This window comes from Nerophis ophidion, linkage group LG10, assembly GCF_033978795.1.
Source record: "Nerophis ophidion isolate RoL-2023_Sa linkage group LG10, RoL_Noph_v1.0, whole genome shotgun sequence".
In the NCBI taxonomy this organism is placed as follows: Eukaryota; Metazoa; Chordata; class Actinopteri; order Syngnathiformes; family Syngnathidae; genus Nerophis; species Nerophis ophidion.
The window spans coordinates 41,945,903-41,973,654 of NC_084620.1; the positions used below are offsets into that span (position 1 = coordinate 41,945,903).

Genomic DNA, 27,752 nt, shown 5'->3' on the forward strand with positions numbered 1-27,752 from the left:
GTTTAGTTTTGTGACTAGAAGACTTGTGTTGGGTTGTATGCTGTTAGGGTATTGGTATTCATCGGTACTCTTATCAGTACAATATGTACCGTATTTTTCAAACTATAAGGCGCTCTTAGAATTATTTTATTTTGTCAAAACTAGTCAGTGCGCTTGATAACCCGGTGCCTAATGTAATGAATCATTTTGGTTGTGCTTACCGACCTTGAAGCTATTTTATTTGGTACATGGTGTAATGATAAGTGTGACCAGTATATGGCAGTCACACATAAGAGATACGTGTAGACTGTAATATGACTCAAGTAAACAACACCAAAATGTTATATGTTCCATTGAAAATATAGAACATTACACACGCCGCTCAAAAGTCTATCAAAATGACTTTGGTAAGCTATGAAGCTCCCCGCTTAATGTATTGTACTGAGCTTCGACATACAAGTATTCTTGTAGTGTGTGTATAAGGTAAGACTTATTATCTGGCGTTTTGTTTTAATATTATGCAATAGCAACTTTTCTTACCTTCTGGTACCTGTTGATGTGTATTTGGGATCTGCATAAGTCCTGAAAATCTGTGCGTGTTTGCCTTTATAGGCCGCGTTGACCCCATAGTCGGCCCCCAAGCTTCTTATTTTTCTCTATCTTCTTGTTATGGGACATTCATCTTCCGCTGTTGCCATTTCTAATACAAAGTAGTGTAAAGTTCTTACTTATATTCGTCAGTAAATTTGCCATTGAAGCGTCAAAACATACCGGTGTAGTGAGTGTACATTATTCACCCAAGGAACTTGAATTATTAGAGAGAGCCGATCAGTCGGTTTTTCACAGGACACATTTCCGGTGTGTTATTGCACTAGTCAGCCACGGATGAAGAGATGCTCCTCTCTTATTGATTTAAGTAAAGTATGCATGTCATTAGAACAATTAGCTCTATGTTTTGACACTTCTTCCACTCCCGTCCTTGCACGCTACACCGCTACAACAAAGATGACGGAGAAAAGACGCTGCCAAAGTTGAGCCACGTAAAAAAGACCGCCCACAAAACGGCTCATCTGGAAGCGACTGTCAGAAAGCTGCTTGAAGATGGTCCGTAAAACATAATCTATGCAACATTTTGACCAAAGAATCACCATTACATGTTATGTAGACCACAAAGCAGTGTTTTCAATTTAGAAAAAAATGATAATAACATGAGCCTTTTAATGCGCCCTATAATCCGGTGCGCCTTTTGTATGAAAATAGACCTGACTAGACCTCTTCATCGGCAGTGCGCCTTATAATCCGGTGCGCCCTATGGTCCCGAAAATATGGTAATTTGTGTGAATAAAGATGTGAAAAAATAAATTTTTATTAGCATTTTAAGTAGCTCAAGAGGTTGCACACCACCAACATCATGTAACATCTCATAGTACCTGCTTTTTAGTCTTAGACAATTTAACTATGCATGCAGTGCAGGTGGAACAGGGGTTAATGCATGTGCCTCACAATACAAAAGTCCTGAGTAGTCCTGAGTTCAATCCTGGGCTCGGAATCGTTCTGTGTGGAGTTTGCATGTTCTACCCGTGACTGCGTGAGTTCCCTCCGGGTACTCCGGCTTCCTCCCACTTGCAAAGACATGCACCTGGGGATAGGTTGATTGGCAACACTAAATTGGCCCTACTGAGTGTGAATGTTGTCTGTCCTGCAATGAGGTGGCAACTTGTCCAGGGTGTACTCCGCCTTCCACCCGATTGTAACTGAGATAGGCACCAGCGACCCCGGGCCCCTAAAGGAAATAAGCGATAGAAAATGGATGGATGGATGTTGTCTGTCTATCTGTGTTGGCCCTGCGATGAGGTGGCAACTTGTCTAGGGCAGGGGTCACCAACCTTTTTGAAACCAAGAGCTACTGCTTGGGTACTGATTAATGCGAAGGGCTACCAGTTTGATACACTCTTAAATACATTGCCAGAAATGGCCAATTTGCTCAATTTACCTTAAACTCTGTGTTATTATTAATAATTAATGATATTTATCTTTGTGGAAACACTGATCATCTTAATGATTTCTTACAATAAATATATATTTTTGATGACATGTTTTAAATAGGTTAGAATCCAATTGGCATTTTATTAGAATATATAACCAATTGGACCAAGCTATATTTCTAACAAAGACAAATCATTATTTCTTGTAGATTTTCCAGAACAAAAACTTCAAAAGAAATTCAAAAGACTTTGAAAGAAGATTTTAATTTGATTCTACAGATTTTCTAGATTTGCCAGAATAATATTTTTGAATTTTAATCATAACAAGTTTGAAGAAATATTTCACAAATATTATTCGTCGAAAAAACAGAAGCTAAAATGAATTGAATTAAAATGTATTTATTATTCTTTACAGTAAAAAAAAAAAATTTACTTGAGTATAAATTTAAATTGTCAGGAAAGAAGAGGAAGGAATTTAAAAGGTAAAAAGGTATATGTGTTTGTATTTCATTTATTTATTTATTTTTATTATCTTTCTAGCTATCATTATGTATACGTATTGTTGCATTTGAACAACTGTATTGTTGATAATAGAGGTAAACTATTGGTTTTGTTCATGATCAATAGCGCTTTTTCTATTGGTATTTGTATTGCTCCAGTTTTAGTGTAAAAATGCTCATTGTCATTTCTATAATATTATTTATTTCACTAACTGCTTATTTGCTATCACTTTTACGATCATATTTGTACATATTGTACGTGCTGGTGTTGTTCTATTGTTGTTGTTGTTATTGTTGTATTTGCTGTTGTTGTTTTTGTCTCTCTGTCTAATCCCCATCTTATCCCCACAATTTCCACCTCTGTCTTCTTTTTTTTCTCTTTCAATCCCCTCCTGCTCCGGCCCGGCTGCACCAAATTATAATACAAATACATTTAATAAAGTCAAATTCAAATAAGGCAACAAAAGAAGCATCCTACACTTCTCTTTTGTGAAGTAAATCTGAACAGCCGATATGGGCATCTACATCAACTATATGATTTGCCTAAGAAGCTGGACAGGACAAAAAAAAAATCCTAAAATCATTTTTAAGATTGTATTTTTTCTCTAAAATTGTCTTTCTGAAAGTTAGAAGAAGCAAAGTAAAACAATAAATAAATTTATTTAAACAAGTAAAGACCAAGTTTTTAAAATATTTTCTTGGATTTTCAAATTCTATTTGAGTTTTGTCTCTCTTAGAATTAAAAATGTCGAGCAAAGCGAGACCAGCATGCTAGTAAATAAATACAATTTGAAAAAATAGAGGCAGCTCACTGGTAAGTGCCGCTATTTGAGCTATTTTTAGAACAGGCCAGTGGACTACTCATCTGGTCCTTACAGGCCACCTGGTGCCCGCGGGCACCGCGTTGGTGACCCCTGGTCTAGGGTGTACCCCGCCTTCCACCCGATTGTAGCTGAGATTGGCTCCAGCACCCTCCGTGACCCCAAAAGGGACAAGCAGTAGAAAATGGATGGATGCAGTACAAGGTGCAAGGCAGTTGTATCATCTTCTTGTAAAGAGCACACAGATCCATCACTCTCTTTCTATTACTTACAATTACACTCAGCTGGAAAATGTATTCATGTATTGCATTCATATGCAGAGCACAGACCTTTTACATAATGCATCCAATATGAATAAATACAATCAATTAGTATATTATTTGGGTGTGCATTTAAATAAGGTTTGTTTGATGCACGGTGGAGTGACGTCAGACGGCGACTAGAAATCAGCGGATGCTATCTTGCTTCAAAGCAACTTTATGGATTATTGTATAACTTCATTTTTTTAACGTTTTTGAGTGGATTAATATTGGCCTGTGGATTACTGGTTCTCTGATAGGACGTTTGATGAAGCTCAGTAGCAGCGTACACTTCAAGCTGACACAAACTCTTTGCAGCGTGTGTTACTTTGAGGGACTTTTATGGATGAAATATTGTTATGTTGACAAACTTTTGTGTGGTGTTGCTTCCTTATTTGTGATTATTCCAAGATTAATATCAGATCATACCCATGACTTTTTTCATGTGTTGCAGCGTAAAATGCAACATAATTATGACAGTCAGCTGGATTAAATAAATATAGATAACCATATAACATTTGTCCGGAATCTTAACGGTCCTCCTGGATCGACCCGATTGGGAACCGGTACCATAAAGTACAGGTACGCCGTGCACATCCCAAGAAGTGAGCTAAGCTTACTGAACATCCATCCATTCATCCATTTTCTACCGCTTGTCCCTTTCATGGTCACGGGGGGTGCTGTAGCCTACCTCAGCTCCATTAGGGCGATAGGCGGGGTATACCCTGGAGAAGTCGCCACCTCATCACAGGGCCAACACAGATAGACAGACAACATTTCCACACTGAACATACTATTAGCCAACGGTTGTCCTGGGAAGTCGGAATTTCTGAATTTCGAGTCGGAAATTTCAACTGGAAAGACCCCTGAGGTCGTATGCCCTACTCGAAAAATTGAAGAGCTCTCACCACCCCCAAGTTGAGGAATGGCTCCTCAAAATGTAAACAATAATACAAACTCTTCAAATTAGCACTTCAGACTATTTTTGTAGAACTGAAACAGTAATATTTGATGTGTTTTTGGACGTTAATATATGATATTAGGGATGTAACTAGAGATGTCCGATAAAATCGGAGTACCGATATCATCGGCCGATAAATGCTTTAACATGTAATATGGGAAATTATGGGTATCGGTTTCAAAAAGTAAAATTTATGACTTTTTAAAACGCAGCTCTGTACACGGACGTAGGGAGAAGTCCAGAGCGCCAATAAATCTTAAATGCACTGCCTTTGCGTGCCGGCCCAATCACATAATATCTACGGCTTTTCACGCACACAAGTGAATGCATGCATACTTGCTCAACAGCCATACAGGTCACACTGAGGGTGGCCTTATAAACAAATTTAACACTGTTACAAATATGCGCCACACTGTGAACCCACACCAAACAAGAATGACAAACATATTTCGGGAGAACATCCGCACCGTAACACAACAGGACAAATACTCAGAACCCCTTGCAGCACTAACTCTTCCGGGACGCTACAATATACACCCCCCACTGTCCCCACCCAACCCCGCCAATCTCAACCTCTTCATGCTCTCAAAGGGAGAGCATGTCCCAAATTCCAACCGATATTTCGGTATCGGTTGGTATCGGAATTGGTAATTAAGAGTTGGACAATATTGGAATATCGGATATCGTCAAAAAAGCCATTATCAGACATCTCTAGATGTAACGGTGTGGGGAGGCGCAGCCGACGGGCCGACGGCGGGGCAGGGCAGGGCACGCCGCAGCCCTGCTCAAGATGGCAGAGGTGGAGAATGCGGCGGAGTGGAGAGGCGGGGCGTGCCGGCGTGACGCCGCCGCAATCTGGTGCACTAATTGTAAGTGTATCTTGTGTTTTTTTATGTTTATTTAATAAAAAAATAAAATAAAATAAATAAATAAAAACTAATTTCAATTTAAAAAAAAAGAATTAATAAAAAATTATTCTGCGGCCCGGTACCAATCGAGCCGCGGCCTGGTCTACTTAACATGTAATGGTGTTCTTTTTTTGGTGAAAGTTTTGCACAGATTATGTTTTACAGATCATTTTAAAGTAGCTTCAGGATGCGCCATTTTGTGGGCGGTCTTATTTACGTGGCTCACCTTCGGCAGCGTCTTTTCTCCGTCATCTTTGTTGCAGCGGTGTAGCGTGCAAGGACAGGAGTGGAAGAAGTGTCAAAAGATGGAGCTAACTGTTTTAATGGCATTCAGACTTTACGTAAATAAATAACGGAGCAGCATATCCTCATCCGTGGCTTAATAATGCAACATTAACGCCGGAAATGTGTCGCGTGAAAAACCATCCGACCGGAACCCTCTAATAACTTAAGTTCCATGGGTGAATTATGTAAACCCACTCCAGTTTTAGCGCTTTGATAGCTAGTCTACTGACAGATGTAAGTAAGAACTTTACGCTACTTTATATTACAAATGACAACAGCGGAAGATGAAGGCCACATAAGAAGATAGAGAAAAAGAAAAAGCTTATGACTACAGTGTTATCATGGACTACAATTGCGGACGTGCGCACATTTTCAAGACTTATGCAGATCCCAAATATATATCAGCAGGTACCAGAAGGTAAAAAAAATTGGTTTTGCATAGTATTGCAAAACAAATCATAAATATGACTACTAATAGGTGCCATTTTGCGGTCCTTGAACACGCACCTTAATAATACACATATGTTTAAAGCGCCGACAATCCATCAAGCGATGCGGCTTCATAGCTTACCAAAGTCGTACTAAAAACATTTTGACAGATTTTTGATTTGTTTGTAATGTTCTATATTCTCAACGGAACATTTAAAGTTTTGGTGTTGTTTACTGCCATTATTATGCAGTCTACACGTATCTCTTATGTATGACTGCCATTTACCCGGTGCAATGGTGTCTGCATCCACCGTGTGTAAAAGTTGCAGAAGCAGGGCACATTTTATCCATAAGCCCTATAATCAGATAAGGCAAAGGCAAGAAGAGCTTTTGCGCATCAGGCCATTTTGGTTTCTGACCTGGTAACTGGAACGGTCATGCCTCGGCTGTGACGTCATTGCCAGCTCCGACTTCCAACTTCCTAGGGTGATGTATAAGTATTAGTAGACATTAAAGATGTCCGATAATATCAGCAGTCTGATATTATCGGCCGATAAATGCTTTAAAATGTAATATCGGAAATTATCGGAATCGGTTTCAGAATTATTGGTTTCAAAAAGTAAAATAAATGACTTTTTAAAATGCTGCTGTGTACACGAACGTAGGGAAAGGTACAGAGCGCCAATAGACCTTAAAGGCACTGCCTTTGCGTGCCGGCCAAGTCACATAATATCTACGGCTTTTCTCACACTCAAGTGACTGCATACTTGGTCAACAGCCATACAGGTCGCACTGAAGTGGCCGTATAAACAACTTTAACACTGTTACAAATATGCGCCACACTGTGAACCCACACCAAACAAAAATGACAAACACATTTCGGGAGAACATCTGTACCGTAACACAACAAATACACAACAGAACAAATACCCAGAACCCCTTGCAGCATTATGTCTTCCGTGACACTATAATATACACCCCCCGCCCAACCCCGCCCACCTCAACGTCCTCATGCTCTCAAAGGGAGAGCATGTCCCAAATTCCAAGCTGCTGTTTTGAGGCATGTTAAATAAATACAAGACATTTTCACTGCTCCAGTGGGGCCTTTAGTCTACTCCAATAATTAGTGGTGGTTTTTCAGATTTAAATGTAGCTACAGCAGGGTCCCTGGACACAAATATTTTGGCTGCAAGCAATGTTTTCTACCAGGGAATCAACAGCCAAGTTGCTCTTTTTATTTGTCTTCCCACGTGTCAAAACTGCCACGTTCACAACGTACGCAAACGAGCCAAATGTTCAGTGTGAAGCGAGAGGCGGCGAAGCTTGCTCACTTCATTGCGGAACGGCAAGCGAGCATATATCTCGCTTGTTGAATTCAAGTGCAAAAGAGTTGCGGGTATGTCGATCAACACTTTGTTTCAAAACTCTATTTTATTTTTAATTAGTGGATTTTGTATCTCTTTTTGTGGAAGATGTCCTGGTGTCATTCATCCTAATACTTCATTAAACCCCACTGGCGGCGTCCTACTTGTCTCTTTCGGGTGTTGTTGTCTTTTCACCCCAATGAGAACATTACAGTGTTAGTCAGTGCCTGTCGTCTCCTCAAAACATGTCTCGGTGTTCAAAGAAAGGGAGAGAAAAGGAGGCAGTCTTGACACATTATTGCACAACTTTTTGCCATTTTTTTCCCCCTTTCACTCTTTGTGTCCTCGGGCTGGATTTTCATCTGTTTTAGGCTCTTGAGGAAAAAATTCTCTCCATAATAATGATAATAGTAATGAAATAAAAATAGAGGAACACGACAATCAAAGGAGTGCATTTGTGCCTAGCTGGTTTCTTCTTGCATGCATTTGTTTTTTGCAATTCAAACACGTTTAAAGAAGGTGCTCCAAACTTAGCCCCAAAAAAAATGCCCGTACTGCCTCTACCAGGGACGTGCCATCAGGTGGCTTGACCATGAGATGTTCCAAAACAAAGTAATAAAATAAAATACATTTTAATATTTCTCTTATGGTTTATGTTTTATATGTGATTTTGGTGTGGTTCCTGTATATTTTGATAATTTTCATGGTCAAAATCGCGGATATGTTTCCTGATCAAAACAATGCAGCAGATGAGAAGTGAGGCAGACACAGGCTACACACAGTGTGTATTGGGCATGCGTGTGAGGGGGCGCATGCTTGTTTCAACGTGGAAAAGGCAGGTCTTGAGGCAGCAAGTACCTCTGCCTCAAGGTAGGGGGCGATATATTGTCAACTTGCGGTTCAATGCCTCAGCAGTACTCTGACTCGCCACACTGGGAGAAGTGGGGTCGCTCAAGCTAGCAGACACAGGTCTCTCCAGCAAAAGCCAGCATTTTTTTCTTTTCTTTTTTTTCCCAACTGTATTTATAACAAACATGGCATTTTTATTAGAGTAAGTGTTACGATTTGGTGGGCGCATTGTGATGCGCGGAGGTGTCGGCCCCAAGATGCCAAAGACGGGAGCAAGCAGGAGTGGAGGTAGGAACCAAATTTAATAATAAAACACAACAAAACACTTGACAAAGGAAAAGAAAAGGCATGCCACCGCACGAAAAGCTAAATGCTACTTGTAGCAAGGGTAGAGTTCAAAAGTCCGTAAGCAGCGCGAGCCGAGCGCGCGGAAAACTAAGCTAAACCTTAGCAGAGTGAAAAAAATGAGGAATAACAATCGTAACTTGTTGCGTGAGCAAACGAAACAGCCAGAAGGAACTAAGGTAGCAGGTGGTCTTAAATACAACACAAATAATTCAAAACAGGTGTGCGTAGTGAGTCCGTGCAGGAGGCGTAATTAGGTTGCCATGGGGACAATACAAAACAAGGAAGTGCGGTAACAAACGGGATCGGTAGAGTCCAAAACATAGGACAATACAAAAGGGGACTAGACATACTAGAAATGTGTGATCCGGAAGCCGGATCACAACAGTAAGCCAGTGTTTGTGGGTGTTTTTTGTCAGATGCAAAAATATTGTTTAATTTCTTGGAATTAAATTGAATTAAATGAATGTTTACCCCAATATGGAGGATTATATACTGTATCCAAGATGAAATACTTCTCTAAACTGGACTTTAAGACAAAATGAATGCGATCATACAAGGTACGTTTTCATAGAGGATAGCTATTGTTGCTTCAGATACAAATACAGAAAAGTAATTTACACTCACAATACTTGATTTATTTTGTTAAAACCAAATGGGACCAAAAAGTATTTAATAACAACTTAACAAATAGTTTTTGGACCCATTTATCATATCATAATATCATTATGATATTGTTTTTATGAAAGCGAATAACTCCCTTTTTTTTCCCTGTTACTCTAATGTGCAACCTAAATCAACAATGACTAGAGCTGCACATATGAATTTAAGTTAAAAAAAAGAAGGAAAAAAAAAGTATGCATGCCTCACCCGGTGTTTAGTTCAACGCACGTCACTGGCGCCTACCATAACAATTTTCTTGCAATCATCTTTACTAGTCTATTATGCTGATATTTTTCAGTACCTGCATTGTAATATACATTTTTGTGTTGGAATTTCATCCGAAACAACAAAAACTGTTTTTTTTCTGTGGAAATGTTGCTACTTAAATCGACTTTTGGGGAAATCAATATGCCGTTTTGCTGATCATCTGCTTTGTAGACTGAGAAAACATTCTTCAATAGTTGCATTATCCTTTTTGTTTGCTTTGTCTATAGCAGACCTGGGCAAAATACGGCCTGCGGGCCTCATGTGGCCCGTTAAGATTTTCAATCCGTCATTATGATGTGCAGTGATGTTTTTAAAATATCGTAAGTCTTGAACTATAGAAAGTATTTCAATGGTTGAAATCTGTGCTTTTTGAGTGTTGTACGAGTTATTACGGTAATCTACGTCACAGCAGCTCAGGCGAGGGACCAGCCCGAAACGCATGTGTCAGAAACAGATGCGGAAGCAGATTTTTACAACAAATTTCTGTCTGAAAGTGATAATATATCATATTGTTAGTGTTTATTACACTTTGCATTCAAATGTTGATGTATTTCTTTTACATTTTTGTTGTGTTTTTCTTGATTGTAAAAGACACCCAACTTTCGAGGAGCTGGTCTGACAAGTATAAAAGGAGCGATGTTCATATGTTGTTAATATTCAGTGTTTTATTGTTTATAGTTATTATAGTAAATCCCAATTTCTTTATTTTCATGCACATTTTGGGTTTCCCATTCAGTAAAAGAACTGTAAAATTCCATTCCAATTTTTTGAGGTGGTCTGTCATTGGAAATAGTGCCTTTAGGTATTAGTGTTCCTGAAAAAAAAAAGGTATCCAAACACAAATACAGTACAACAGATTTTTACAGCTAAATGTGTATAAATAATGTATACACACATGCACCTTGGCCCCCACAGACACATTTATTCTCTCAATGTGGCCCTCCCGAGTCAAAATATTTGCCCAGCTCTGGTCTATAGTTAATGTGTTTTTTTTGTCTGCCATTCTTTCTTTTTAGACTGACTTTATGGAAAATACATCTGTCCGGTTCAAACACTGATGACTTCTTTTAAACAGGACAAGAAGCAAAGAATAAAACAGAGACAGAATTCAATATGGCTCAGCGAGGAGAAACATGTACATCTGTACCCTTGTACGGTGTCTTTACGCTCTGCCAAAAGTTTGCATGCCTCCTTTTTTCTTGGCAACAGCTGCTTCCAAAGGGACGGGGTCCTAAACAGCCATCGCCTTTGATTACAAAACAGTTCAAAAGAAAAGGTTAGTTCAAAAAAGAAGTTCGTAAAAGAGTTAAAAAAAGAGGTTTGTAAAAAAAGATTTAAAAAAAGCAGTTGTAAAAGAGTTCCAAAAGAGGTTTGTAAAAGAGTTCAAAAAACCTGTGCCTGTAGGGGAGTCAGGCCCTGCTTCCTCTCCGCTTTGTAGTTCTTGGGTCACAACAATATATTTCTGTTGATTACAATTTATGAAAGAAACAGAACACTTTCATGTTGATTTCCATCCTACACAGTGGAGTTTTACAAGCCTTCTTCATGGTAGGCTCAAAGACATGTTTTTGCTTCTCGCCGGGCACTCAATGTAACGCAAAGTTTTTGTGATAACTTAGAAACAATTATTCTAACAGCATCATATCTTTTTTGTTTTGATTATTCTTACTTTAAGCCTTTTTTTATTGGATTCAAATTTTTACTTATTTTACTCTGTTTTGTACTAAATTTGATCATTTTAAGAATTATATGTTTTGTTATATATCCATCCATCCATTTTCTACCGCTTATTCCCTTTTGGGGTCGCGGGGGGCGCTGGCGCCTATCTCAGCTACAATCGGGCGGAAGGCGGGGTACATCCTGGACAAGTCGCCACCTCATCACAGGGCCAACACAGATAGACAGACAACATTCACACTCACTTTCACACACTAGGGCCAATTTAGTGTTGCCAATCAAACTATCCCCAGGTGCATGTTTTGTTATATATATATGTAATATATTCCAGATATGATCAACTAATAATGCCACTAAGCGTGCTTCTTTTTCCCCAATGACTGGTTTTGCTCGTTTCTTTTCCCAAAATTACTTTCTTCTGGCCTCTGAATGACTGAAATGTCCTCACAGTGAGGCGTTATTGTGTCACCTTTTGCTCTGTCATGCATTTAACCCCATGTGAGTGCTGTCGGGATGGTGAAATAAAAGCTGCGGCTTTTGTATGCAAGAGTTTTATTTCGTTGTGGTTGACATCCTGCTGTGCAAAAGACTCCAATCCTCTCGTCCTTAACTGCACCGACGGGCTAGCTCATCGTTTTCTTTCATCAAGGTTTCTCCAGGCTCGCGGGCTCCCTCAAGTTAAGAGGCAGCCCACAGCTACCTAAAAACACTGCACCATCTCTTCGTCTGGCTGCACAAAACACGCTGTGGAAGTATAGCTAAGGAGAACGCAACACACTGACATTATCCTACGGATGCTTCAGTTTAGTCCAGGGTTTGGCAACCCGCAGCTCCGGAGCCACATGCGGCTCTTTGGCTACTCTGATGTGGCTCAGCTGCATATTCATAATCGCCGACCCCCCCCGATTGTTTCGGGCGGTTTCCGGATTTTGGTGCCACTCCCGGATATCACCCGGGGTTAACATTCTCCGATTTTCACTCGGACTACAATATTGTGGGCGTGCCGTGATGGCTTTACTTTAAACATCCTCTACAACATGTCATCGCCCACCTTTACACCATGCTATCTGCGTGCCGGCCGGACGCAGTGACGTACGAGATTGCAAGGCATATAGTCAACAGCCATACAGGTTACGCTGAAGGTTGTGATGTAAACAACTTTAACACTCTTACTAATATACGCCACACTGTGAACCCACATCAAACAAGAATGACGTACACATTTCGGGAGAACATCCTCACAGTAACACAACATAAACGCAACATGACAATTACCCAGAATCCCATGCATCCATGACTCTCCCAGGGTATACTATACACCCCGCCCACCTCAACCAATGCACGGAGGGGGGGTGCTAGCGGGGTGTATAATATAGCATAGGATTCTGGGTAATTGTTATGTTGTGTTACTGTGAGGATGTTCTCCCGAAATGTGTTTGTCATTCTTGTTTGGTGTGGGTTCACAGTATGGCGCATATTAGTAAGAGTGTTAAAGTTGTTTATATTACAACCTTTAGTGTAACCTGTATGGCTGTTGACTGTATGCCTTGTAGTCGTGTATGTGTATCAGCGGAAGCCACAAATAACGTGTTACTGGGCTGGCAAGCAGTTTGTACTTGTTGTATAGGGCGTCAAAGGCAATGGCTTCATAGCACGCCCTTATTACTGTTATATGGGTGACCATCAGCAGATACACGCGAGAATGGTTGCGGCTCCCATTATCTTATTTATTTTTTGAAACAGGTCATAATGGCTCTTTGAGGGGTAAAGGTTGCCGACTCCTGGTTTAGGCTAATACAAGCCAATCTGTATTTGTTGACTCAGTTCAGCCAAGAGAGACTCCCATCTTTTTTTGGTATTGTTTCTTCCTTTGGTACCGATGTTCCTCAGTGAGATGCAGGTCAAGTCATAAACCCCTTTCCAAGGGGCCGCTCGGTTGTGTCTGTGTTGTTAATGAAATTGCTCAATACAGTGGAACCTGTTTATGTCGACGCCTCTCAGACTGGTAGATTAGTGTCGACGTAAGCAGTTGTAGACATTATAGCACATTAACGTGTGACTAGAGAGCATGACTATAAAGCTTTTAGAAGCTCTTGGGTTTGGGGGAACCTGCTGTTGTGACGAAGCGGTTGTTGCTGGACACACGACGGACTGTTGGGAGAAGAAGGAGGGCCGGGTGCCTGGCGACCTTTTTCTGTCGAGAACGTGAATATATCCACATATTCTGAATTATGACAACAGGACATCTGCTGATTGGAGTAAGCGTTGCTCTGGTTTGTCGACAAATTGGAAGTTGCTGGCAGTCTTCAAAGTACCCCAAAGCTGCCACAAATGATTGGAGGATGCAGGAAGAACTGTGGATTACATCGGACTGTCTACAGTCTACTCCGCAGTTTTTGAGGACAAGTCATAGACAATTTTAGAGTGAAAAGCAAATTTTATTTTCACTCGCATACAAATCATTTTAACTTGGATTTTTTCCCTGCCTTCGAGACTCTCCCGAAGATCACTGCAGGAAGACACAACAAACTACCTTTTATTCTCTCATGGACACACACTTGTTGTTATGAACTTTGGACTAGCGACGGCAAATACATCAAGGCCGCGGAACAGAGACACACCATGGGCTTATACACACTCACACACACATCCACAAAAAAAATATACGCCACACATACCCCCTCCTGTCCCCCAATCCAACGCCCTCGACGCAGTCCCGTGGGGGTGATGAATGGATGGTCAGCGCCTGAGAGCTGCGACCTACCACCATGACCTTGAACTACCTTCCCTCTGTTGCTAGATATCTCGAGATGTATGTTGTAATATGTATACGTGCTTTGCTATGGAAGTTTTTTCTCACTCCGAACTGGGCCCCCTTAGGAGCCCAGTCTGGATTGGTTTTCTTTACTCATCCTTCCCCAGCGTTAACCTTTTTCCCATCTTTTACGGGGCGCCTTATGGCGACCCATCAGCGTTATTGTTCGGTAACCCTGTACACTGTTTGTTTGTCTAATCTTGAACAGGTTTGTGCTGAAAACAACGTTTCGTTGTACTTGTTGCAAAGACAATAAAGACCTACCTAGACAAGGGAAAATATTTTTTGGGTTGGCTAACAAATCCAAAAATTATGCTAAAATAAGTACACTTTCTTAGTTGCTGGAGTAGAATCTAGGTCAGGCCTGTGCAATTATTTTGCCTCAGGGGACCAAATTTTGAAAAAAAAAAATTATCTGGGGGCCGCCATATCAATTTTTAGGAGCACTAATATAAAACCTGAACACAAATACCTGAATGCTAAAAATATTATGGTTAAAAAACGGAACAGAATTTTTATTTTTTTTACTGAATGAGACACCCAGAATGTACATGAAAATAAAGAATGCGGGATTTACAATATCAGGCCTATGAAGCCCTCTGATTAGTGATCAGAGGCAGGTGTATTCAATCAGTGCTCCATACTGACTGCCGAGGCAGGTGAAGAGCACTGAAACTAAGCAAACTCAAAGGCACAGGAAAACAACACAAAGTCCAACCTGTCCAGGCAGGTCATGACAGGAAGTCTCCAAATAAAAATCTGCTTAGGACCCCAGTTTAGTCTGGGGCAGCCTCGACATGTCATTAATCATTTTGTAAAAGCAGACACTAATGCGACAACCTTTGTCTAGTTTGAAAACCATAGGGTACCAATCACTGACTGAGCAGCACAGAAGTAAAATTTTCATGTCTAAAGTAAGCAGCACAGGAGGTGGACACTGGACAATAAAATATCTGTGTTGGTCTTTTTTGAGCAGAATGATTTAGGTTTTAAGAGTAGAGATGTCCGATAATGGCTTTTTTGCTGATTCCGATATTGTCCAACTCTTGTTTACCGATTCTGATATCAGCCGATACCGTGGAATGAAAACATTATTATGCCTAATTTTGTTGTGATGCCCCGCTGAATGCATTAAACAATGTAAGAATGTTTTCAAAAATAAATCAACTCAAGTTATGGAAAAAAATGCCAACATGGTACTGCCATATTTGTTAATGAAGTCACAAAGTACATTATTTTTTTTTAACATGCCTCCAAACAGCAGCTTGGAATTTAGGACATGCTCTCCCTGAGAGAGCATGAGGAGGTTGAGGTGGGGAGGTAGGAGGTAGCTGGGGTGTATATTGTAGCATCCCGGAAGAGTTAGTGCTGCAAGGGGTTCTGGGTATTTGTTCCTTTGTGTTTATGTTGTGTTACGGTGCGGAGGTTATCCCGAAATGTATTTGTCATTCTTGCTTGGTGTGGGTTCACAGTGTGGCGCATATTTGTAACAGTGTTAAAGTTGTTTATACGGCCACCCTCAGTGTGACCTGTATGGCTGTTGACCAAGTATGCCTTGCATTCACTTGTGTGTGTGAAAAGCCGAAAATGTTATGTGACTAAGCAGTGCCTTTAAGGTTAATTGGCGCTTTGTACTTTTCCTTAGTCCGTGTACCACTCCGTACAGCGGCGTTTTAAAAAGTCATAAATTTTACTTTTTGAAACCGATACTGATAATTTCCGATACTACATTTTAAAGGATTTATTTGCCGATAATATTGGACGGCTGACATCTCTGTTTAAGATTTTAAAAGTGTTTTTTTTTTTCAGATCCAGCGACTACGGCACCACTTACACGAAGCTCAACTTGGTGCCAGGGACCACCATTGTGGTGACCAGCTTCTACATCTGCCCCACCAACAAAAAGAAGGTAAAACAGGTCTCTTTATTTTTTATTGTGCAGGTAACACACATGAACGTATGAATTGACTGCTTACATTTGCTGTGATAGTCTTTCGAACATTGCTGTCATCATGGTATTATTAATGCTGATCGGGGCTGTTTTTGTGCCTATTGGCTGTTGTCTCTCTCCCTGTCGCTAAACCCCTCCACCCTCCGTCCTCCTACTGCAGGGGTGTCAAAGTCAAGGCCCGTGGGCCAAATGAATTGTTTGTGGCCCCCGGGATGATATTTGATTAGTATTGGAACTGGCTTGGGCCGCACGGTGGGAGAGGGGTTAGTGCGTCTGCCTCACACTACGAAGGTCCTGAGTAGTCCTGGGTTCAGTCCCGGGCTCGGGATCTTTCTGTGTCCTCCTCTTGACTGCGTGGGTTCCCTCCGGGTACTCCGGCTTCCTCCCACTTCTAAAGACATGCACCTGGGGATAAGTTGATTGGCAACACTATATTGGCTCTAGTGTGTGAATGTGAGTGTGAATGTTGTCTGTCTTTATGGGTTGGCCCGCGATGAGGTGGGGACTTGTCCAGGGTGTACCCCGCCTTCCGCGTGATTGTAGCTGAGACAGGCACCAGCGCCCCAAAAGGGAATAAGCGGTAGGAAATGGATGGATGGATAGAACTGGCCCGCAGGCACGCACCAATACTCTATCAGTGTTGGCGCTAGGCATTTTCAAAAAGGGGTCCCAGGGACCTCATAAAAATGGGGTCTCACCATAAATGTTTGGGTTCCCTTTTTTTTTTTATCCGTTTTGAAAACAAATGATAAATATAGACATGCACCTGGGGATAGGTTGATTGGCAACACTAAATTGGCCCTAGTGTATGAATGTGAGTGTGAATGTTGTCTGTCTATCTGTGTTGGCCCTGTGATGAGGTGGCGACTTGTCCAGGGTGAACCCCGCCTTCCGCCCGATTGTAGCTGAGATAGGCGCCAGTGCCCCCCGCCACCCCAAAAGGGAAAAAGTGGTAGAAATGGATGGATGGATGGATGATAAATATATGCATTATCCTGTTATATCTCACACTCTATATTATGTTTTGGAAAAAGGTTGTCATAAACGTTAATTCATTAGTTTAAAAAAAATAATACAAAACAAATCACATTTTTATGCATATGTAAATGTATTCAGTGATAAACTGACATTCACTTTCTTCTTTCCTTCATGGATCTAAACTTTACCGCAGCCGGTATTTTTTTCAATTTTTTATTAGTAATATTTTTAGAATGTGTTTGTTCTATTTTTGGCCAAAGTAAGACAAAGAAAGCAATCTGAAGTGGGCTTTATATTTTAGTTATAATGCCGTGATTTTAATAGTCCGGCCAGACAAGTGCACAGATTTTCCTCCATGCAGCCCCTGAGCTTAAATTTGTTTGACACCCCTGGTCTACTGTCTCCCTACTGTGCTACTAGACAGTCAACTGTCATGGTCCGATCATATCGATAGTATTTTAATGAAAATGGGAAGAGGTTTAGCCATGGTCAGAAAGTGCTCCACCTTCTTGACAGACTCAACAATGAGTCAAGTTATACAGTCCTTGGTTTTCTGTCATCTTCATTACTGTCCTATAATATGGTCCGCTACAACTAAGTCTGACCTGAACAAACTTCACCTTGTTCAAAACAGAGCGGCTAGACCATGGGTGTCAAACTCTGGCCCGCGGGCCGGATTTGGCCCGTCGTGTAATTTAATTTGGCCCTTGAGGCAATATCAAATTAACATTACAGCTGGCCACTGAGGGTGGCCGTATAAACAACTTTAACACTGTTACAAATATGCGCCACACTGTGAACTGACACCAAACAAGAATGACAAACACATTTCGGGAGAACATCTGCACTGTAACATAACATAAACACAACAGAACAAATACCCAGAATCTCTTGCAGCACTATCTATTTCGGGACGCTACACTATATTTTGATATTTACCTCAGAAGGCTGCAAATAGAAAAGAGGCATTAAATTTGTATTTAAATTTTATTTGATATGTCATTGATATTTTTTTAATTATTATTAGTATTATTTGAAACTCGATTTTGCATGTCACTATAAAGTTACTGTATAAGTCTTGCTTGTTCAATGTTCAATGCAAAACTTATTTGGGTCCCTATTAAAAGGTTAATTTGTTCAACCTTGGCCTGCGGCTTTGTTCAGTTTTAAATTTTGGCCTGATCTTTGAGTTTGACACCCCTGGCCTGGACTGTTACTTAAATGTTCATTGCGCGCTAATATTTCATTCATGCATTCACGCCTGTCCTGGTTGTCCGTTGAACAAAAGATGCAGTGTAGTCTCCTTATGTTCTTTAGAACTATCATTTTAGATCAATCACCAGATTACTTTTACAAACAGTTTTTAAAATCAACTAACACACATACTTATGACACTAGGAATGCCAGCAATGGCTATTTGGCACTTTCTGCTACCAGGACCAATCTCCTCAAATATACAGTCATGTACTGATGTATATCATTCTGGAAAATATTGCCATCACACATTAATCTCTCACAAAGTAAATTGTCATTCAAGACAGCTTTGAAAATACACCTATTGCAGCTGCCCACATGACGTGATTTTTTTAATACTGGTTTTAACTAGCTTTTTTTTATCTTATGTTGTATTTTTCCATTGTATAATGTTTGGTAATGCATGTATTTTTTTTTTATTTTAATTTTGTATGCTCCTATATGGACCCCAGGAAGACTAGCAGTTGCCTTGAGTGTCAGCTAATGGGGATCCATTCAATGAATAATAAACAACCCAACCGGTCGAGGCAGACAACCACCTCACAGAGTCTGGGTTCTGTTAGGATTTGTTTTTGTTTTTTCGTATAAAGAGTTGTTCCCTGCACAAGTTGGGTTTCAGTTAGTTCTATTTATTGCATGAGGAACCTGGTTCTAGATCTGCTGCCATTTTAATGTCACTTTTGTTTTTAATTGGTGCAATGTAAAAAAAATGTATTTAATTGAATTTATTTATTTATTTTCTTGTATTTTTCTACTTCAAAGTCCTTTGCAGCTGCATCTCCAGCTTTTTAATTATTGATTTCCCCCTTGATGTGTTTGTAATCCACTGCCTTCAGCTACAAGAAGCACATTTCAATCCGCTCAGCGTCTTGTGAACTCTTGTGAGTTTCCCACCAGGCGGGCAGCAGATAAGCCGCGTGATTCAGTGGTTGACTTGGCTCTTTTCCTAATTGTCTGATGTCGTCCACACCAGCTTCTGATCTTGAGAGAGATGCACTTGTATCGCTTTCTGCGATGAAAGTGTTGCTGTAGTGCATTTCTGATAACCATAGATCTGCGCCGTGTCAGTTTGCCTTGCCATTAACAGGGCCGGAAAAAAGGAGGAGAACGCGTAGTGAGACAGAATACAGATACTGTATATGCAAAAGTAAGCTGCACGTTATTTCACTACTCAATGTGTCTGTATGCCTTTTTTGTGTTTGTGTACCAGTTTTTATTTGTGACGATAGAATTAGATAAACAACCCTATTCTATCAACTATTGAGTCTCCTCTACGGTGCTTGGTCGACGAACGCAAAAATAACTGCAGGTTACCGATTCCGATATCAACCGATACCGATATATACAGTCGTGGAATTAACACATTATTATGCCTAATTTTGTTGTGATGCCCCGCTGGATGCATTAAACAATGTAACAAGGTTTTCCAAAATAAAATCAACTCAAGTTACGGAAAAAAACTTCAACATGGCACTGCCATATTTATTATTGAAGTCACAAAGTGCATTATTTTTTTTAACATGCCTCAAAAAGCAGCTTGGAATTGCGTACATGCTCTCCCTGAGAGAGCATGAGGAGGTTGGGGGGGAGGGGGGTTGAGGTAGGGAGGGAGGGTAGGGGGTATCAGGGGGTGTATATTGTTGCGTCCCGGAAGAGTTAGTGCTGCAAGGGGTTCTGGGTATTTTTTCTGTTGTGTTTATGTTGTGTTACGGTGCGGATGTTCTCCCGAAATGTGTTTGTGATTCTTGTTTGGTGTGGGTTTAACAGTGTTAAAGTTGTCTATACGGCCACCCTCAGTGTGACCTGTATGGCTGTTGACCAAGTATGCAGGGCATTCACTTGTGTGTTTGAAAAGCCGTAGATATTATGTGATTGGGTCGGCACGCAAAGGCAGTGCCTCTAAGGTTTTTTGGCGCTCTGTACCACTCCGTACAGCGGCGTTTTAAAAAGTCATACATTTTACTTTTTAAGACCGATACCAACAATTTACGATATTACACTTTAAAGTATTTATCGGCCGATAATATCGGCAGTTCGATAATATCGGAAATCTCAAATAATTATTAGATATGAAAGTCAAATATAAATAAACATAGAAAGTCTAACTACTGTGAATGCTCCAGTTAACACCTTTATTCAATGAATGAATCAATGAATCAATCAATCAATGTTTATTTATATAGCCCTTTCTCAAGTGTCTCAAAGGGCTGCACAAGCCACAATGACTTACCCCGGGCGACCGGTGCAATGGATGCCGAGTGGATCTACAAACCCCGTTTCCATATGAGTTGGGAAATTGTGTTAGATGTAAATATAAACGGAATGCAATGATTTGCAAATCCTTTTCAACCCATATTCAGTGGAATGCACTACAAGGACAAGATATTTGATGTTCAAATTCATTAACTTTATTTTTTTTTTGCAAATAATAATTAACTTTGAATTTTATGGCTGCAACATGTGCCAAAGTATTTGGGAAAGGGCATGTTCACCACTGTGTTACATCACCTTTTCTTTTAACAACACTCAATAAACGCTTGGGAACTGAGGAAACTAATTGTTGAAGCTTTGAAAGTGGAATTCTTTCTCATTCTACCTTGATAAACAGCTTTCGTCTTTCAACAGTCAGGGGTCTCCGCTGTCGTAGTTTACGCTTCCTAATGCGCCACACATTTTTGATGGGAGACAGGTCTGGACTGCAGGCGGGCCAGGAAAGTACCCGCACTCTTTTACTACGAAACCACGCTGTTGTAACACATTACTTGGCATTGTCTTGCTGAAATAACCAGGGCCGTCCATGATAACATTGCTTGGATGACAACATATGTTCCTCCAAAACCTGTATGGACCATTCAGCATTAATGGTGCCTTCACAGATGTGTAAGTTACCAATGCCTTGGGCACTAATACACCCCCATACCATCACAGATGCTGGCTTTTGAACTTTGCACCTATAACAATCCGGATGGTTATTTTCCTCTTTGTTCCGGAGGACACCACGTCCACAGTTTCCAAATATAATTTGAAATGTGGACTCGTCAGACCACAGAACACTTTTCCACTTTGCATCCGGCGGCCTTCCTTGGTGTTGTTGATAAATTAGTTTTGCTTTGCATAGCACAGTTTTAACTTGCACTTACAGATGTAGCAACCAACTGTAGTTACTGACAGTGGTTTTTTGAAGTGTTCCTGAGCCCATGTGGTGATATCATTTACACACTGATTTCGGTTTTTGTTGCAGTACGGCCTGAGGGATCAAAGATCCGTAATATCATCGCTTACGTACAGTGATTTCTCCAGATTCTCTGAACCTTTTGGTGATTTTACGGACCGTATATGGTAAAATCCCTAAATTCCTTGCAATAGCTCGTTGAGAAATGTTGTTCTAAAACTGTTCAACAATTTGCTTACAAATTGGTGACCCTCGCCCCATTCTTGTTTGTGAATTACTTAGCATTTCATGGAAGCTGCTTTTATACCCAATTCATGCCACCCACCTGTTCCCAATTAGCCTGCTCACCTGTGGGATGTTCCAAATAAGTGTTTGATGAGTATTTCTCAACTTTATCAGTATTTATTGCCACCTTTCCCAACTTCTTTGTCAATTGTTGCTGGCATCAAAATCTAAAGTTAATGATTATTTGCAAAAAAAAATGTTTATTAGTTTGAACATCAAATATGTTGTCTTTGTAGCATATTCAAGTGAATATGGGTTGAAAATGAATTGAAAATCATTGTATTCCGTTTATATTTACATCTTACACAATTTCCCAACTCATATGGAAACGGGGTTTGTAGTTAATAATGTGAGAGTCCAGTTCCATATTGGGGCCAGCAAGGGAATGGAGACAAGTCAGCAGCGCAGAGACGTCCCGAACTGTTGTAAAGAGGAATGGTCCACCCTGGGTCCTAAATTTGAACAGCTAGCGCAGAATCTGTGGTCACCTGATAACCTCTCCACACAGGAAAGGGGAGCATAGCAGAAAAGAAAAGACATAGCAGGTCAACTGGTCTGAAAAGCTGTCTATTTAAAGACAAGAGCAGGCCTGGGCAATCATTCTGACTCGGGGGATATATATTATATATATATATATATATATATATATATATATATATATATATATATATATATATATATATATATATATATATATATATATATATATATATATATATGGGTATATGTGTATGTGTATATATATATATATATATATATATATATATATACAAACACATACACATACACCCAGAATGTACATGAACATAAAGCATGTGGGATTTACAATATTAACTATGAACGATAAAACACTGAATATTGACAACATATGAATGCCACGCCCTCTCGTTTGAAATTAAAACGTTACTTAAAATGCAATAAACACAGCAAAATGTGAACATAAAGGGTAAAAAAAACACCTATGATCTGATATATCTGATATATAACTAAGCCTTAGAACTTTGTTGTAAATATCTCCCTTATTTACAACACCAGCATTTCGGGCTGGCCACTCTGGAATTACAGCCAGAGTGGAAACCCACACTGCTTGGTGACTGGTATGAGTTGCTGTGACTTAGCTGAAAGTCATATATAAATAAACACAGAAAGTCTAACTACTGTCAATGCTCCAATTAACGCCTTTTTTCAAATACAGTAAGTCTCATAGTTGCCAAGTGCGTTGTCTGCAAAAGCTTCTGGCAAAACACTACGGTTTTGGCGCTGCCAAAATCAACCAAAACTGAAAGTTCTTCAGTGGGGCTTTTAAACGATAATTGTACCAAATTGGTACTTTTGAAGTGCTTAGCTGGAAGTAGGATCCAAAAGCAGAAACCGACTGGAAACATTTTAAAACAATATTCAGGAAGAAAAAGCGCTGGGTAAAAATAGAACAAAAACAAAGAACAGCTTAAAATGGGCAATGCCACCAGAATAGGGATGATCAGCAAAGGAACAGAAGCAGGCCTGCAACCCAAAGTAGATAGATAGATAGATAGATGGATGGATGGATGGATGGATGGATGGATGGATGGATGGATGGATGGATAGCTAGATGGATAGATAGATAGATATATAGATAGATAGATAGATAGATAGATAGATAGATAGATAGATAGATAGATAGATAGATAGATAGATAGATAGATAGATAGATAGATAGATAGCTAGATAGATAGCTAGATAGATAGATAGATAGATAGATAGATAGATAGATAGATAGATAGATAGATAGATAGATAGATAGATAGATAGATAGATAGATACTACTTTATTGATTCCTTCAGGAGAGTTCCTTCAGGAAAATTAAAATTCCAGCAGCAGTGTACAGAGTTGAGATCAATTCAAAAAACTGGTAGTACATCCACAGGAGTTTTCTACAAATGTTGAAGGAGTGCAGTCTCCTGAGGAAGTACAGCCTGCTCTGTCCAATCTTGTACTGGTGGTCCGTGTTAACAGTCCAGTCCAGCTTATTGTCCACCCAAACCCCGAGGTACTTGAATAAGTCCACAGTCTGTAACTCAACTCCCTCGATCACAATAGGTTGCAACAGTTACTTGAAACAGTTCAGGGAATAATAGGCCAAATTAACGAATCGACACTTGAGAACATCAACAACTAGAGCAAGTGATGCAGGAGGAGCGTGTTGGCATGATTACAATCCTGGCAGGAAGTCTAAAGGAGGCCAAATCATAAGTGCATGCAGGTGTGCTCCAGTGGCTCCACCCGAAACGCCAAGGACAGGTACAGCAACAGAAAGCAGACAGGCCGCACACGGCACACATGTACTAGAAAAATGAAAACATAACAATTCCATTAAAAAATCTAAATAATTCAATTATAAAAATAAAACAATGATGAATGAATTCAACAAAATGGAATAAAATCCACAACAAACTACAAACCCCAAAACCAGTGAAGTTGGCATGTTGTATAAATCGTTAATAATAAAAGAATACAATGATTTGCAGATAATTGTCATTGAATAGACTGCGAAGACAAGGTATCTAACGTTTGAACTGGAAAACTTTTTTTATTTTTTGCAAATATTAACTAATTTGGAATTTGATGCCTGCAACATGTTTCAAAAAAGCTGGCACAAGGGGAAAAAAGACTGAGAAAGTTGAGGAATGCTTATCAACAAAACAGGCTGATTGGGAAGAGGTGGGTGCCATGATTGGGTATAAAAGCAGCTTGCATGAAATGTTCAGTCATTTACAAACAAGCATGGAGTGAGGGTCGCCACTTTGTGAACAAATGCGTGAGCAAATTGTGGAACAGTTTAAGAAGAACATTTCTCAACAAGTTATTGCAATGAATTTAGGGATTTCACCATCGAAGGTCCGTAATATCATCAAGAGGTTCAGAGAATCTGGAGAAATCACTGCATGTGACATTGAATGCCCGTGACTTTTGATCTCTCAGGCGATACTGCATCAAAAACCAACATCAGTGTGTAAATGATATCACCACATGGGCTCAGGAACACTTCAGAAAAACACTGTCAGTAACTACAGTCCATCTGTACATCTATAAGTGCAAGTTCAAACTCTACTATGTAAAGTTATCAACAACACGCAGAAACGCTGGGCCCGAGCTAATCAAGGATGGACTGATGCAAAGTGTACACAACGTGCCAACTTCACTGGTTTTGGGTTTTGTATTGCTGCAAAACCAGCACTAAAACAGAACACAGAAAATATGCCAAAATATGTTCTTGTGTAAGCAGCTTCCTGAGACCTTTATTTTGTTGAAAGTCCTTTCCCTCCACAACTTTACAAAAAAATAAACATGTACACAATGCTGATGGCCAGCTCTCCCAGTTTTCTCCCGGTTGGCAAGAAAACTTGTGGAACTGTGAACAAGGAGAAGAGAGCGATAAAAAGCAAAATCCGAAACTGGAAAATGTATCTTTTTTCTTCCGAGCGCTTTGTGAGTGTGTGTGTGTGTGTGTGTGTGTGTGTGTGTGTGTGTGCGTGCGTGCGTGCGTGCGTGCGTAAACTGCAAGCAGCACTGCATATAAATTGATAAATTTGCCAGGCTGTACTTGCAATGGCTGCCCAAAAGACACCGAGAATTAGACATGGCCTCTCTTATTTCATGGCGTGTGTGTGCGTGTGGAGCGTGCGCATGTTCCTGCTTTTAAATGGGATGTCAAAAGCCACTTGCACTTCATCGCTCAGTGACCTGTGAGCTTCGAGGTTTGTGTGAATAAATGACGGTTATTGCCGTTGGTCATAGCCTTTTAGATATGTCTTGGGACGGACTAAATTAATCAATTAGATGTTCTGTCAACGACTTTTTCCCCATCTACAGAAGTCAGATACATCAAGGTTTGAAAATATACTACAAAGGTATAATCAATCAATCAATCAATGTTTATTTATATAGCCCTAAATAACAAATGTCTCAAAGGACTGTACAAACCATTACAACTACGACATCCTCGGAAGAACCCACATAAGTGCAAGGAAAACTCACACCCAGTGGGCAAGGAGAACTCACACCCGGTGGGACGCCAGTGACAATGATGACTATGAGAACCTTGGAGAGGACCTCATATGTGGGCAACCCCCCCCCCCCTCTAGGGGACCGAAAGCAACAATGGATGTCGAGCAGGTATAACATGATACTGTGAAAGTTCAATACATAGCGGCTCCAACACAGTCGCGAGAGTTCAGTTCAAAGCGGATCCAAGACATCAGCGAGAGTCCTGTCCACAGGAAACCATCCCAAGCGGAGTTGGATTAGCAGTGTAGAGATGTCCCCAACCGATACACAGGCGAGCGGTCCATCCTGGGTCCCGACTCTGAACAGCCAGCACTTCATCCACAAGGGGTGGGGGGGCAGAGAAGAAAAAGAAAAGAAGCGGCAGGTCAACTGGTCTAAAAAGGAGGTCTGTTTGAAGGCTAGAGTATACAAATGAGTTTTAAGGTGAGACTTAAATGCTTCTACTGAGGTAGCATCTCGAACAGGGCATTCCAGAGTACTGGAGCCCGAATGGAAACCGCTCTATAGCCCGCAGACTTTTTTTGGGCTCTGGGAATCACTAATAAGCGGGAGTCCTTTGAACGCAGATTTCTTGCCGGGACATATGGTACAATATAATCGGCAAGATAGGATGGAGCTAGGCCGTGTAGTATTTTATACGTAAGTAGTAAAACCTTAAAGTCACATCTTAAGTGCACAGGAAGCCAGTGCAGGTGAGCCAGTACAGGCGTAATATGATCAAACTTTCTTGTTTGTGTCAAAAGTCTAGCAGCCGCATTTTGTACCAACTGTAATCTTTTAATGCTAGACATAGGGAGACCCGAAAATAATACGTTACAGTAATCGAGACGAGACGTAACAAACGCATGGATAATGATCCCCGCGTCGTTAGTGGACAAAATGGAGCGAATTTTAGCGATACTACGGAGATGAAAGAAGGCCGTTTTAGTAACGCTTTTAATGTGTGACTCAAAGGAGAGAGTTGGGTCGAAGATAATACCCAGATTTTTTACCGAGTCACCTTGTTTAATTATTTGTATTACAGTTGTATTATTAAATGCATGAACAGCACATCTGTTTGATTTTTAAAATGATCTTACTTAGTTGGTGTGGCTAATACCGCTGACTGAGCTGTTAGATTCCTACCTCTATTACTGAAAACTCAATCCATCCATCCATCTATTTTCTACCGCTTATTCCCTTTGGGGTCGCGGGGGGTGCTGGTGCCTATCTCAGCTACAATCGGGCGGAAGGCGGTGTACACCCTGGACAAGTCGCCACCTCATCGCAGGGCCAACACAGATAGACAGACAACATTCACACTCACATTCACACACTAGGGCCAATTTAGTGTTGCCAATCAACCTATCCCCAGGTGCATGTCTTTGGAGGGAACCCACACATTCACGGGGAGAAAGATCCCGAGCCCGGGATTGAACCTTGACTACTCAGGAACTTCATATTGTGAGGCAGACGCACTAACCCGTCTGCCACCATGAAACTCAATTGTTTTATTAATTTGTTCCAACCGCCATCAAATTCCTGGACAAAGCGACTTAAGCCTAAAGGTTGAGCAATATTTACTGTATTTACACACTGCAAAAACTGAGAAATTAAGTAAGATGAAATATCTCAAATAAGGGTGATATTTGCTTATTTTCTGTCTGATAAGATAATTCTTCTCACTAAGCATATTTTATGTTAGAGTGTTTTACTTGTTTTAAAGGTTTTGTTCTAAATTATCTCAGTAAGATATTACAGTTTGTTGCGAGATGTTATGACCTATACTGAGTAAAACATGCTTGAAACTAGAATATCAACTGTTGCAAAGCTGTGTCATCAACACTCACAAGTATAAAACTACTTTTTAAAGTAATATTTTCTTATTTCAAGCATGAAAAAAAAATCCTGATGCCGAGCGCATATCATAGTCAATATA

The 27,752-nt window shown here is 40.3% G+C and overlaps 1 protein-coding gene across 4 annotated transcripts in view; it reads left to right on the top strand.

Moving 5' to 3' along the window:
* The window catches only part of sorcs2 (sortilin-related VPS10 domain containing receptor 2), a 498,151-nt gene that overhangs the window by 269,612 nt on the left and 200,787 nt on the right, over window positions 1-27,752 (top strand). For all 4 annotated transcript variants that reach the window (XM_061913816.1, XM_061913818.1, XM_061913819.1 and 1 more), the window contains exon 3: window positions 15,957-16,056. In XM_061913816.1, the coding sequence (XP_061769800.1) occupies window positions 15,957-16,056 (100 nt within the window). The remainder of the gene's footprint in view (window positions 1-15,956; window positions 16,057-27,752) is intronic.